Source organism: Telmatherina bonti (assembly GCF_933228915.1).
Source record: "Telmatherina bonti genome assembly, chromosome: 3".
NCBI lineage: Eukaryota > Metazoa > Chordata > Actinopteri > Atheriniformes > Telmatherinidae > Telmatherina > Telmatherina bonti.
Genome location: NC_136621.1, coordinates 27,867,429 through 27,881,951, shown reverse-complemented (window position 1 = coordinate 27,881,951; position 14,523 = coordinate 27,867,429). Strand labels below are relative to the sequence as shown.

Here is a 14,523-nt window from a genome sequence, read left to right as displayed (position 1 = left end):
AAATAATGGAATAAATATTGTATATTTAATCTATTCTTTGCTATTCATTTATAGCATAGTGACTGTGTTAAAATAACCTAAATATATTCAGGTTTTTCTATTTCTCTACTTAACTACGAATTTGTATTCAACATGAAAATAATGCTGACCAATAAATAAAGACAATGGAACAATTAAAGATTATACTAAAAAACTACATTAAATAAAATTGAATTATTTGCAACTTCTATTTAAAAAATAAACTGTCCAATAAAACTAGATTAAACAGCCTATATGTTTGATGAAGCCAATAGAATTTAAACAGAAAAATCATTTATTTTATTAAATTAAAAACTGTTTCTCCATTTACAGGAGAGTTTCTCAAAAATGAAACTTCTGATAATAACTAAATATCTGCTTCTCTTGTGCACAAATAAGTTCTTGGCCCCTGAAACAGCATGCTTCCACCCCAAGCGTCCCTTGATACAGCCACATTAGCCTGGAAACTATGCTGACAGCCAGCAAGAGAGAGGGAAAGTGTGTGATTAATGACAGAGGCATGGTCATATCAGCAGGCTGGTTAACAGACCCCACCACAAGACTGCACAGGTCACAGAGCACACCCAGCCTCATCAGCACCCATTACTACTTTGGGCACACATAAGACCCAAAGCCATAAATGCTTTTCCACCAAATATGTAATGAAGAAAGAAAAAAAAGCAAAAGGAAATGTGGACATTCAGATCTGAAAACACAGTTTTTACATATTAACTGACATTTAAATCCATTAATCCTACTTATCCTGACAGAAAAGCACAACTCATCCTGAGCATCAGTAAAAATACACAAAATCAACAAATTCATAGAGGAGGGATTAAAAGAACAAATGTCAAGCAATTCAACTCTGGCTGCAGAAAACTGTAACTATCTCTGCTATTCTGACCTTCAAGAGCCCAAAAGGCAATTTAGAGTTACCTTAGTGTTCCAGCCTTGCTTGTATGCGTTTGTGTGTGCGTGTGATAGAGGAGATTATAAGGAATGTATGGCATTGAATCCAACAACATCCAACACTAATATACACTGAATATTTCAGCTTTGGCTTGAGTGGACAAGACGGGGAAATAAAAAAGTTAAGACTCAGGTAACAGGAAGAACTCAGACAGCCAGGAAATAACACTGTCCATTCGAATTACCATTCCCAGCTAAGCATAGAAAAAAAATGCCCTTCAGTCAGTCTGAGTTATGTAACATATGAAAGAGACACAGGTGTGTGTAAATAAATTAACCCTTTTTTTTCTTCTTCAAATAATCTGCATTATGGCTATAAAAAAGTAACAGAATAAATCAATACTCAATATTCACATCTATAACAGAATGTAATTACCAGAGCATTATGGATAAAATCTGTAGAACATCCAATACGTTATTAGATAGGTGAGTTCACATAGCCAGCATATTGTATATGTGGAAGACTAAAAGAACTAATGCAGACTATTTGCTAGGTGGGAGTAGCAAGGGTAAGCATCTTGGCTGAACAAGTGGCAACTAGCCAGCAACTACCAAGACACACGAGACTTTTAGTCACAATAAGCACAAGGTTTAGGAATACGGGTGATCTTTTCGCCTGGTCAGTTAAAAACAAAACAAAAAAACAACTCATGTCAATAAGACTAAAAAAGGCAAAAGAGAAAAAAACAATCTGCGATCTGGCTGCATTGAATAAATATTTGCCTATATTATATGTGTCATTTTTACCTGCCAAGCTGGGTTTCTGTGGGAGGATCACCCAGTAGCGCACAGGTGTGTTGACTATGTGACGTCACCCAGGTGGTTTGGTCCACTTAGGTTAAGAGCAATTTTAACACAAACCAAACCAAAGGTGTAAAAGTGAAGGAGTGAAGCTCTTGGAAAATGCCCGCCCAATCATACAGTCTCCCCCGGATTATCCTGGTGTGAATGCTTCCCTAAGGTACAGAGGTGACGTTTTAGGGTGTTCATAAGTGTGACAGCAGGATTTGAAGTGTTTTGTGGCAGGATAGAGCAACTGTTTATGTCTACACCATTATCTGTGCTGGCTATGCTTTATGGTCCTGTGCACTTTTTGTGTCGCTTACCAATCGATTAATGCGCACAAACTCTTCCGGGGTTTTGGCCCAAGGTGGAAGATCCACATCAGAGACCACGGTGCCATCTTCCATCACTCCCAGGTTGTAACTGTTGGCGTTGACAAACATCTCAGGCAGATAGTAGAACTCTGGAATCAGCTCCTGAATGGATAAAACACAAAGAAATGCTGTCTTTAGCATATAATCATTTATAAACCAAGATAAGTTTATACCATATATATATATATCTTAGTTTATAAGTTTATATATTTATAGAAGTTTAAGATAATCTTATATTTATAAGTTTATAAGTTTATATAGGTTTATTATAAAAATTTATATTTTATTAATTTAACCAAGATAAGTTTATACCGCGACCACCTCAGGTCTTCCTGATTAAGTGTAATTGTACATGTTGATCTGTCTTTCCTGTCGTCTCCACCCCAACCAGTCGAGGCAGATGGCTGCCCTCCCTGAGTAGGGTTCTGTCGCAGGTTTTCTTCCTGTTAAAAGGGAGTTTTTTCCTTCCCATTGTTGCCGCGTGCAGCTCAGGATGGGGGATTGGATCGAACTCATGACTCGATGCAATCAGTTGGTTTCTATTATAGGATATGTATGTATAGGGTCGAAATGATGTGTATGTTGATCCGTGTATGTAAAGTGCCCTGTGACAACATTGTTGTGAAGTGGCGCTATACAAATAAAGTTGAATTGAAAAAATAAGTTCAGGCTAAAATAGCAGTTTTGGACAAAGTTTACTTAATTTTTGAGGTTCTAAGAAATATAAAGAAAGAAATGTAAAGTTTATGAATTTCTTTTTGCCCTCTTCACACTTTCAACCGAACCTGCTTTTGGTGACATATACAGAGTGATTTTTCAAAGTCTGGGCAAAAGCAGCCACAATTTACAAGTTAGACATAAATAAACTTTTACATGTGGTTTTAAATGGAACACAATGTGGGCTAGCCTCAGGCGAGACAAACTGTCGACTCAAATCAGATTTCACGTGTCTTAAGTGACTTACAGTCAGAACTATTAAATACAGCAGGTGACCAAAATACTTAACAAAATTCATGCACCTGTGTTTTTAGGATAAAGGATAACACTAACAATAACACAATAATCTGCTAGCAAAAAGTGAATTTTGTCAAACTACTTTGGAGGAAGCTTTCTCAACAGGCAAAACTGGAAGAAAACTACTGTAACAAAACAATTTATCAAGCTACGTCTCCAGCATATCCACGCAATTATTGAAGCCCATGTTACCACAGCAACATACGCAGACCAATCGATGACACAAATCTGATCTGATCACTCACAAATAACAGTGACAGTATGCCAAAAAAATATCGGATACAGTTAATAAATTTTAAAATGTCTGAAGAAAATACATTTTCACATGTTATTTTTGGTCAGACAGCATTTTCTCGGATGAAGACAATTATTCATGGAAATTACATCATTGACTGCTTTTAGCCATCTGTCACTTTATTAAACTTCCATGTTTGTGAGAAGCTGTAGCCTTTTATTATTTGGATATGTTTATATTATTTGTAACAAAGAATCATGAGAAATAGATGACCTCTGATTTTTTTTTTTTTTTTTTTTAACCACAGGAATAAAAGCTCAGTCTATGTAATGATTTCGTTTGGCTGTCACAATCAGCACAAAATATTTCCAAACTGCAGGATGGTGAAGAGAAAGGCACTTATGACAGGATATGTAACATTATACATTAAGCGATTTGTCATTCTTAACAAAGCAGAACTTGTTACAGTGAGTATAAACATTAGGATTGAGTTTGTGCTTCCAAAACATTCAGATAAATCAGCCCTGCCCTCTGGGCTTTCACTTTAATGTTTCTGTGCCATTCTTTGTTGTTGGTTTTTTTTATGTCTCTCAACGTACAAGACAATCAGTACGCAAGGATGCTTCAGTTCTTTGCTGAATGCATGTAATACAAGGAAAGCAGAGTCCACGTTGTATTGTTGACGTTAAAGTCTGCAGTTGCTTAACGCCACAAAGGATTGCTTTACTTTTACACTGAAGTGGATGAGAATATATGTCAGAAAATAATACAAAAGCCCTGAAATTCTAATATTTAGCTGAGCTTTGTGGCATGATTAGTGCAACACCCACATCATAATGTATACTAAACGATCAAATGACCGTAGTGCTGACTTCCATAGAAAACACAAAGGTGTTCACAGTCTATAAGCTGACTACCACTAATACACAGCTCATATATCTTGATGGGGTACAAGAGAATACAAGCACTTAACATAAGTTAAGAAAACAGGACTGATGCAAAGTTCGCTCCAACTTCGGAAACAAACGCGCCCTATCAGAGGACTTGAATCAAATTAGCTGCACAACATTTCCACCTCTCATTAATGGGGTAAAAACGTCAAATCAAATGAGCAAGCAAACACAGAGGTTTAAAACAACACAGCACTTCCTCACTTCTGAAATTTCTTCACTCCACAAAACTTGACCTGAAACTAAAGGTCAACCTCTTAACGAGGCCTCCTGCTCACCCAGGTTCACTGGCTGCAGCCTGCTGTAAATTTGAGCAGGAGGTAGCTTGGGGCATGCATGCACATACACACATATGAAGGAAAAAAAAAAAAAACCTTGTAGGCTTCACTTTCCAACACTCTAGCCTGCCTAGCATGGACCATTATGTGCAGTGGCCCCTTTGCTCCAGCCTGGTCAAAGGCCAGCCCCTCTGATCCCCAATCCTGTCCTGTCATGGGTCACTGGAAAGGGCTCTGGCCCCTGGGCTCTCCTGCTACACTTCCACTGTTGCTACCTCTAACCCCTCTGATGCCTTTAGGCCGAGGCTAGAGGTCAGGGGATTGGGGATGAGAGGTCATTGTAGCGTCACCCAGGCTAGAGACACATTGAATCTGGGCGTTGTAACCTATTATCACCTCTTCTTTACCAATGGCGTATAAAAACACAGAGGCTTTTTGCCCTCTGGCAGGGACAGAGGTTTGCTATCAATGGCCCAAACGCTAAAGCTAAATGGTGTACTTAGCATACCAAATTGATACATCTCATCCCTAATTCCTCTGTTGCTTAGAGCATGAATGTGTGCATCCAAGTAGATAAAGTCAACAGACTTTCATTGAAAAATGCTAAAAATTCAAACTGAACAAGGAAACAAACTGATGTGGTCCAGATTTTCCCTTTGTTTTGATCTGAAGTTGAGCTCTCACAGTTTGATCCACATTGACAGGTCTAGACTGAGAGAGCAAATGAGAGCTGTTGTTGGGCTTTTGCAATCAAGCACTGGCCAGCTACACGGTAACACAATCCACATGTTTTATCGGAGGAACGTGAGGAAGGAGGGGTAAACGCAATCAAGCGTCAAAGCCCCAACACCACTGCTGTTCCCCCATCCAGTGACCCAGTGCCAGGAGAGCAAGCAAAACCAAGCTCTGACAGAGAATGTCTGACTGTAGTTGTAAATGTTTTAGGAGAGCAGTTAAAGTGTGCGCTGGGGGTTCGGAGGCACTCAGTATGAGAATGACCTGTGCTGTTGAAGGCCAGATCCAAAAGATCAGCACAGTTTGGGGGCCCAGTGGCAGGGATTCAAGTCCATGTTATAGCTGGCTGAATCTGAGACAGAAGGCTGAGACAGATGAGGATTAGTCTAACTCTTTGATCAGAAGACCAGGAAGCTTTCATTGCATACGGACAATGATTGGTAGTGACTGAAATTTCTCTTTGGAAACTTTTTCTTCAATGTAAGGATGCTGGATCAAGATTTATTTTCAGTCAGCTCTCTGTAGTTTATCCCTTCCAGGTACTTTTTGAGGGATATTTTCAAATCACGTATGTGCATGGTTACATATAGACAATACCTTAACGTCAGATGTGTCTCTCTGGCAGTTCCTCCACGCTCTGGATACAGAGGAGAAGGTGCGGTCGGCATGGTCAAACTTCCCCCCTTGGAAGTTCAGAAAGAACGTGGTGAAGGGTTCCTGCAAAAGATTTTTAAAAAGTGCCATAAATCTGAACTGAGTAGACAATATTACAACTAGCATCAGATCCAGAATTGTGTCTTTGTGCACAAGCCAACACAAAACATGAGTCCAACAAAGAGCAAGTAAAATAATAATCCCAGAGAGCATGCATTTCTTATGCACTTATAATCATGCATAACCGTGTTAAGAAAGATCAATAGCTGTCTCTCTGATGCAAAAGCCCCCAAATGACATGAACATAAAACCGCAGCTATAGATGGATAGATAGCTGAGTTTGTTCAACCCTGAATGATGTAATCCCCATTTGTTTAAAAGTGCATGCAAATAATCACATATCTGCTCATTATTCAGTTAAAACTTCATAATAGTGTTACATATAATGCAATCTTTCACAAAATATACACAAGCACAACATTTACAGGTAAATCTAAATTGTTACATTTGATCTTTAAGTGAGAGTTACAAGTGACTGTTCCTGGTAAAGTGGATTTAAAATAAGCTGGCTAATGATGTGCAAGGATCAATGGGGTAACCCTACTGGGAGTTGCTGAGATAGTGAGCTACTGGGACAATAATAGCTGAAAACTGCATGTTGGAGAAACTTAGTAACCTCTTTCTCCCCTGAGTGCAGTATGGAAAGATTGATGGCATACATTTAACAAAGGCACCAAAAGAGAGCACTTTGGTGAAAAATGTGTGCAGCAGAAGCTTTTCAATAACAAATCAAAGCTTATCTCTGTGCGTGTTTTTCTTATTTTGTATACATTTATGAAAAAAAAAAGAGAATATGAATCATGTGTTTGAGACGAGAAGCAGAAATTTGACTCTCACTATTTTAGATGTTGAATAATTTTCCAACAGCATATAAAACTGGTTTAGATTTGACATATGAGAATCATTATAGGCACACACTTTTCATATTAATATGAATAAAACCATTTATTGCAACACAACCCCTTTATTCAGAACAGATCGAGGACAATACAGAACTCCAGAGAAAATAATAAAGAGGAATTAAACTGCGATATGTTAAAAAGTAAACCTATGACCAAGCATGTGCATTTATAATTATTTGGAGTTATCATATGAGAAACTAAGAATGCATCAGGCTTCTACAATTTCCCATCAACTCAAAGCTTTTTTAAAAAAAAAATACTCTGCACTTACAAGACGTAGTAGCCACATCAAGCTAAAGCTGGAAGTAGAGTAGTGTGTGCCATAGTGGAACTTGGGCACCTGATCATCCTCCCAGGACTCGTATCGGTCTGAGAAGAATGCCGCCCTTTTGGGGTTCAGTGCACCAATGGGCTACAGAACATGAAAAAGAAACATATATTCAGTCATGTAACTGGATAACATCAATGACCTGGTCTGACTACAAAGTTTACATTAAAGAAGAGACAAACAGCAACTTGATTATGAGAGCAAAGTGAAAAGGAAGGCTGTACCTAATTTTACTATGAATATATGTACAGGACCACTCCTTGCAGCACAACAGTTGCACTAGAGATGAAGCTGGCAACCTTTGTGCAATTTCAAATGAATATTAGATGATGTTTCCCTTCAGAGAGAGATCAATCCTTTCCCTAAGAGTGCTTTTTAGAGGCTGTGAAACGGAGCCCCTGCAGCTGTAGTCTGTCAGAGAAAACTAATGTTCCCCAATGAAAGAGTGTCTACGAGGAATATCGATAGCAAAGCTGTGGGTGCCTTTAATTTTTTTTTTGCTTTTATTAGTCTGTAACTAATACACTGGTCACCAGCCTAATTTGTAGTCTAGAAAAATGGTTAAGTTTCATTCATTTTCCATCATTCTTCAAAAACCAATAACCCGGTGCTGCTCGACTATTATTTAAATACTCATTTATAGAAATCACTTTCAGGCTGGTTCAATTTTTATTACTTTTCTGCTGGATGTGCTTCATCTCCCCCCCCTTCGCCAGCCATCATTGCTTCCTAGCACACACACACACATGCACACACAGAGATCAATGGTAATGGAATGATGGCCTTTTGAGGATGAGGGCCTTGCAGGGTGTGGATCAATTGGTTCTCTTTCATATCATAGGATGCCCGTCACAGCGAGACTCAACCAGAGCAAGTCTTTGATATTGATCTGTAATCCTGCTACAGTTTTGTGTTGGTGTAATGGGGTGTGTTTGTGTATTTGTGTAGCGGGATATATAACACTGTGTAGCTTCTATTTAAAGTGCGTACATTTTTGGTTATTATGTTTATAAAAAACAAAAGAAGAAGATCCACTGTGTGCTCACATTTACCCAGTAAAATGTATTGTGCCACCACTCTGTGCAGCTATATGTTGACAGTGATACACTGTGGGCTTCCTCAGGGCCACTGGGGTGGGTGAGTACACACAGTGAATTATACATCACACCCATTGGTCTGATTTATAGCTCTAATAACAGTTGGCTCATTAAAAAAAGAAAAGGGAGAGGAGGCATATAAAATAAAATAAAAAAAAATAAAAAAAGCCTGCAAGTGCCACAGTGACAGAGAGAGGGAGAATTGTGTGCGAGTGCATGTGGGGGCTGTTGGTTTGCTCGATGCCGACGTTGTTTATTGCTGTAAATTACAGTGGGGCTAGCGCTCTCAGCTTACAGTAGCTACAACTGAGCAGCAGCGACGGCGCCGTACATCAGAGCGGCGTGGTGATGGAACGCCTACTGCTGATCCACCGCAGATTGACCTAATATGTTGTGGCACAGAAAACAGCTCTGATGAGCATGCTGACAAATGAACCAATCGCGTAGCTTTAATTAGACTACAGAGCAAAATTGTGCCTGTGCCTTGAAGAGGTAAACATAAGAAAATGAATTCTGGTTTAGTTTTAATGAGATCCTCAATGGGGATGGAAGTAGAGAATCTGCTTTACATCGAATCACTGGTCATAGTTACACTTTATGAAAACCAAAAGGTAAACAAATAAGAAAAGCCACAGAAGATGTAAATACCTTAATGTGGTACTAGTCTATGTACAGTAAACTGTGATCAGATTCTTGTTTAAAACTGTTCCTGTACAACACCTACACTGCCCAAATCCTGTCTGTGAAGGATTATTGTAGCCATTTTCTTATTGAGGTCTCTTCCAGAAATCTTATCTATTGTTTATAATTTCCATCAAAGACTTCCTCAGCTGGAGATCAAATATTTCTGCCAAAGGAAAATCTCTTTTAAATAAGAAACAACAGCTTCCTGAGACCAATTACAGAAATGCTAACCTGGTGCTACTTTTCTTTAAAAAAAACAACAAAAAAAAAAACAGCAAAGCATCACCACTGATGAAGTTAAACGGCTTATCACCTATTTCAGCATCACTTTGAGCCATAAATCACATGTGCCTTTTGAACAGAGTGTTTATGTATAATGTCCTATTTAAATACTGAAAATTGTGCAGAAAAGCCTGGGGGATAAACATATGGGACACGTATGGTGAGATCAATACACCATTAGGCGATCTGGCTGTGGGTAGCTGGTTAAAGCACAAAAGGAACAGAGATCGCTCAATAGGTTCTCACTCATGCAGCTGTTGTGTAAATGTACACAATGTGATGGACAAACAGTCCTTTTAATTGTTTGTTGTACTTCATTAAAAGAACAACAGAAACAAGATGCTTTTGCCTTTTAAAACAGTCTTCTCTCAGAGGGCACCACAGCCCTGGAATAAACCACCTGAGAAGCTGCATATGACAATACAATATTTTATAGCAAATAAACACATTTTTTTTGTTGTTTTTTTAAAAAAAATAATTTTGTACAATTTCATACAAGTTATATTTAATTTTATTCTTTGCTGTTTTTGAATGGTACTGGAGAGTAACATCACTTGGTTGTAAGAGCTTATCGTGTCTACAATGTTATCTTGGGGGTCGGCGTTTGATGTCAGGTTGAGGTTAGAGTTTATGATAAGAAAGTCCCTGGGGTCAGACTGGCTCTAGTAGCAGGGGACATAAATTCTGTGTGGCCTCTGTGGTGCGGGCAATGATGACAGTGTGTGACACACACACATGCATCCGTGGCAATTTGGCTTCTCAATGTCACTGGAGGCTTCACAGATGACCTGTTTCCACAAGAGACAACCACCAAAGTGACATACTGTAGGAGGGGGATAAGAGAGATGTGAAGGGTGAAAAACAAGTGAAAGCCAAACAGTAGGAGACAGAACTGAAACAATAAAAGGGCTTAAGACAGAAAACTAAGCAAGATGGTGGGGAATGGTGCAAAAGCGCACACAAAGAATCACAAGTAACAGAAGGTCACACAGCAATATCTGGCAAAGAAGAGAAGCATGCTATAGAAATGACAGGAGGTGCAGAATTGCAGAGTGGGGTTTGATTGCACAGCACTGCTTGCCCTTTTCCAGACACTGCAGTCTGACACGGTCCAGTAGCTATACACTGATATCACACACATGTCTACAACATGAATAAACAGATGTAATAAAGACCAGCTTCTCCTCCCTCCCCTCTGCAGCTGCTATTCTACTCTCAGAGAAGAAAAGACAAGAAAGGACAGCAAAAGATGATGTCCCTTTTTATTTCATAGCCTCTCGTCCATTTCCTTTTGCTTTCTGATTGTCTCTGTATCTCCTCTTTTTTTTTTTTTTACCCAACTCCCTTCATCTCCAAGTCCCAAAGGCCGCAAGGCTTGACTGAGCACAGAGGCTGAGCTGTCTAAACTCTGTGGCAGCGCAAAGGAGAAGAGCAGAAAGCTGAAATGAGCCAAGAAACCAAAAGAAGGCTACGTGTGTGATGACGGGGCGAGTATAACTGTCACATTTCAGCCTACTGGGCAACATCAAGGCAGATAAACAGAAAAATTATGCAGCCTCAAACTATTTGAAAAGTCGCACAGGGAAGGATAGAAGCAGAGGAACGGATCAAAACTGGAGGCAAGATTCAGGAGAACCAAAGGGACAAGGTGTACTCTTGGATCTGTATGTAGGGGCAGTGTGATACAACCGAACTTTAGAGGGATGGTTCACTGGTGTTATTTGTTTACGGCAACAATACTGCATTCCAACACTTGCTGGGTGTACTTTTTTTTTATTAAATGATCACAAATATAACTGACATGTTCTGTCCATCTCCACTTAACATTATGAACGCTTACTTAGGTGTAGTTAATAACTGGATTTTAAGTTCAATGCAGGGGTAAAGCTAATTTTGTACTGCGTTTGTGTTTTTATGATCACACAAATCGCTATTGCAAAGTGTCTTAACACACTTGGCCAAGACTTAAGGATCAAATTTGTCTGTATCATAGCAGAACATAAGTGCAAACAGAATTAAATGGGGCTAAATGACTAAAATTCATTTTGTTGAATGTATTTCTGGTCCATTAAGGTGTGCTTTTCGGTTTCAAGACTGATTTATTCAGTCGATGTGCTTTTAGCTGTTTGACAATGTGTTCAATCTTCTCAGTCCAAAACTAATCCTTTGTCCTCCCACTGCCAAACTGTTGAATTCTTCAAGGGCAACTGGTAAGCTGGGGAGAATATGGTTTCTGACTGTGTGTGTGTGTGTGTGTGTGTGTGTGAGTGTGTGTGTGTGTGTGTGTGTGTGTGTGTGTGTGTGTGTGTGTGTGTGTGTGTGTGTGTGTGTGTAAAAGTAGGGAAGTTAATGTTAGTATATAAATAACTGCATGTCTACCCACAGAGGAATGAGAATCTTTTTAGCAGTTTCAGGAGCCTGTGTTTATGTATTTAAGGTAGAAGGGAGCAACTTAGGGCAGGTTTCGTTGTTTCAAACCCAATCATTTGATGCCTGAAGCGACGAGGGACTACTGCACTTTCTGGTCTGTTGTGGAATATCAAACTTTACAGAAATCAACTATGAGCTTAGATGTACGGATAGAAAAAGACAGAACAATAAGGAATTGAAATCTCTTAACTACGTCATGTCAGGATTGACTCAACCAATTTAAAGCAATAACCAGTCATTCAAAAAAAAAAAATAAAAGAATTGCATCTTAAAGAAATTTGTCACCTTATCAAATTTTGTGTACACACATTAAAACTACATCCAGTACAATTCAAAAGTTTAATAGTGTCACCAGTTGATTCACAAATTGGTTAGTGTGTAAAAATAGGAAAACTGTCATGTACTTGTCTGAATGAACGTCTTATGTTTTATCATCCACCAGTTATTTTAACAACTGATGCAAAACTATGAACAGCAATTATACAGCAACACTGGGAGACAAACACACTCACACAATGCATTAATTGTCTTTTTATTGCCCCCTCAGTCTACTTTAAACCAAGAGGAGGAGAGAATGTGCATCTTACCTTGGACAGATCCCTGAAGTTGCTTGGCAGAGTGAGATCAAGTTCCTCTGAATCATAGTTGGTGATGACCCATGGGAAGACTGGGTACTGATTTAGGTCATTAAAGGTGCGACCTGCATGGAGGAGAGAAAAATCAGAGAAAAAAAGAAGTAACAAATATACCAGATTTATTCTAAAAGTCTGACAGATGAGCATTTCTCAATTTGCCAAATGTGTAACACACTCCATCATAACATAACGCAGGTGGTGCCAAGTACCGGAGATGGTGTTGAGAAACATCAAGTACTCAAAGTTGGATATCTCGCGGCGTTGCCATCGCTGAGTCATGTTGGATGCCTTGAAAAGCTGCTTTGGTGTAGCCAGAGAAATGCGTCTATAATGAAACCAGATATCAAATGTTTTTTAAGGCTCCAAGCTGTTTATAACTGTGGTTAGTAGAAAAGAGCGAAGCAGTTAAAGGACTGTCACCAAGAAAAGCAAGGTAGGGATGAAGCAAATACAAAAAAAAAACCCTGTTGCAGTGAAAATGACCTTTAAATGAAAAATCTACTGAATTTACAGTTTTGCTAATTAAGAAGACAAATGCTCATAATCTGGGTTGAAGCACATATTTGTGCATGTGCGCATGAAAACACACACACACACACACACACACACACACACACACACACACACACACACACACACACACAGCCCTAGAGCATGATGTATGCTGTAGGACAAAAACAAATGACCCCCAATCCAATTAAAACAAAGGAAAATGATGGAATTAATCAATGTCAGGGTGTGAAATTATAGTCATTAACCCCCCCCCCCCTCTCCAAAGTGTTAGAATGTACTACATGATATGAATTCTACAGAGCTAATCGTAGGGATTAAAAAACTTTTCAGTAGGTTTCCTGACTTTCCGAACTTTTTATTATCACACAAACATGGTCCATAACGAACAAATACGGATATTTAAGGACAAAAAATGAGGCTTTTGAAAAGCACAGCAATGATATAAATCATACTGACAATAGTCATGGACATTAAAGAAAATTGGGCAGTGCTACTTCTCTGGGCTGATGCGTGGGCCTCCCTTCACTACTGAAGACACAAGGAAGCCTGCAAACTAGTTTGATTAATGGGCCAAACAAAAATGCACACATTCTCACGCTAAGTCTTGTGTATGTAATGTGCACACACTCCATACTTCAATGACTCATTACAGGATGCCCTTTCTTACTCGCACTGACTGCAAAGGTCCTACTGTTATCTTGCCATATGTCAACTTTGTGTTATATAAAGTTCATTAATTAATTCATTAATAAAATAAGATAACTGATAGATTATATATTTAAATTGATATCATACTGATAATTTGCACCTAAACATATATCTGATCTGAAACTTTATACTTTGCATTAACATATGCTTTAATTTTACAGCAATGATTTTGTGAAACTATTAAAAGATTAAATGATGCGAGAGTGGGATGGACGGACAGATGAGAGACCAAACCCAAGTCAACAATGTAAACAATAACATTTTACGGACACGCTCAGAAGTACAGCAATGCAATGCATAGACCTGCACAGTGACTAGAATCAAGTGTTAAAAATATAAATGCCAGAAAACAGCGGTAGTAGAAGTCTGACCTGGTCTGTGGAAGGCCAAGGTTGGTGCCCACCCCGACACGAGGAAGACTGTGAACCACCTTCTTTACTGTGGCTGTGTCTGGAAAGTTGAACATCACGGCTGCTGCAGGAAGGCACAGAGAGAAGTCCTGTAAGTTCAAGGATCATCACGAGGACCACACATTTCAAGGTGCTTTTATTTAAAAAAAAAAAAAAGAAAAAAAAAAAAGCTTCATAGCAAAGCACCCGAAGCATGCAGATATAATGTATCAGTGTTGAAAGACAAATGTTAAATATTGAATATATCACAAAACTGTGACTGTCTTACTTCTGTTTGCCATAAACACTTCCAGAGCAGTATTCTGCAGCAGGTAGCGTCTGGAAAAAATGGCCCGAATCTCTGTGAAGAGCCATTTTCCATGAAGACCTTCTGTGTAAGCCAAAATCTGGGAGTGATGGGAGGAAGAGAAACACCAAAGAAAAGAGGGGTGTGAATTAAAAATGGAGCAATGTGAAAAATAAAA

General features: G+C 38.9%; 1 protein-coding gene across 1 annotated transcript in view; it reads right to left on the bottom strand.

Annotated features, from left to right (window-relative positions):
* Positions 1–14,523, bottom strand: part of lrba (LPS-responsive vesicle trafficking, beach and anchor containing) — a 181,672-nt gene that overhangs the window by 39,793 nt on the left and 127,356 nt on the right. The window contains exons 40-46 of the mRNA XM_079264531.1: positions 14,328–14,445; positions 14,021–14,123; positions 12,638–12,753; positions 12,381–12,493; positions 7,244–7,384; positions 5,954–6,073; positions 2,094–2,246 (exon numbers count right to left, since the gene is read on the bottom strand). Coding sequence (XP_079120657.1) covers positions 2,094–2,246; positions 5,954–6,073; positions 7,244–7,384; positions 12,381–12,493; positions 12,638–12,753; positions 14,021–14,123; positions 14,328–14,445 — 864 coding nt within the window. The remainder of the gene's footprint in view (positions 1–2,093; positions 2,247–5,953; positions 6,074–7,243; positions 7,385–12,380; positions 12,494–12,637; positions 12,754–14,020; positions 14,124–14,327; positions 14,446–14,523) is intronic.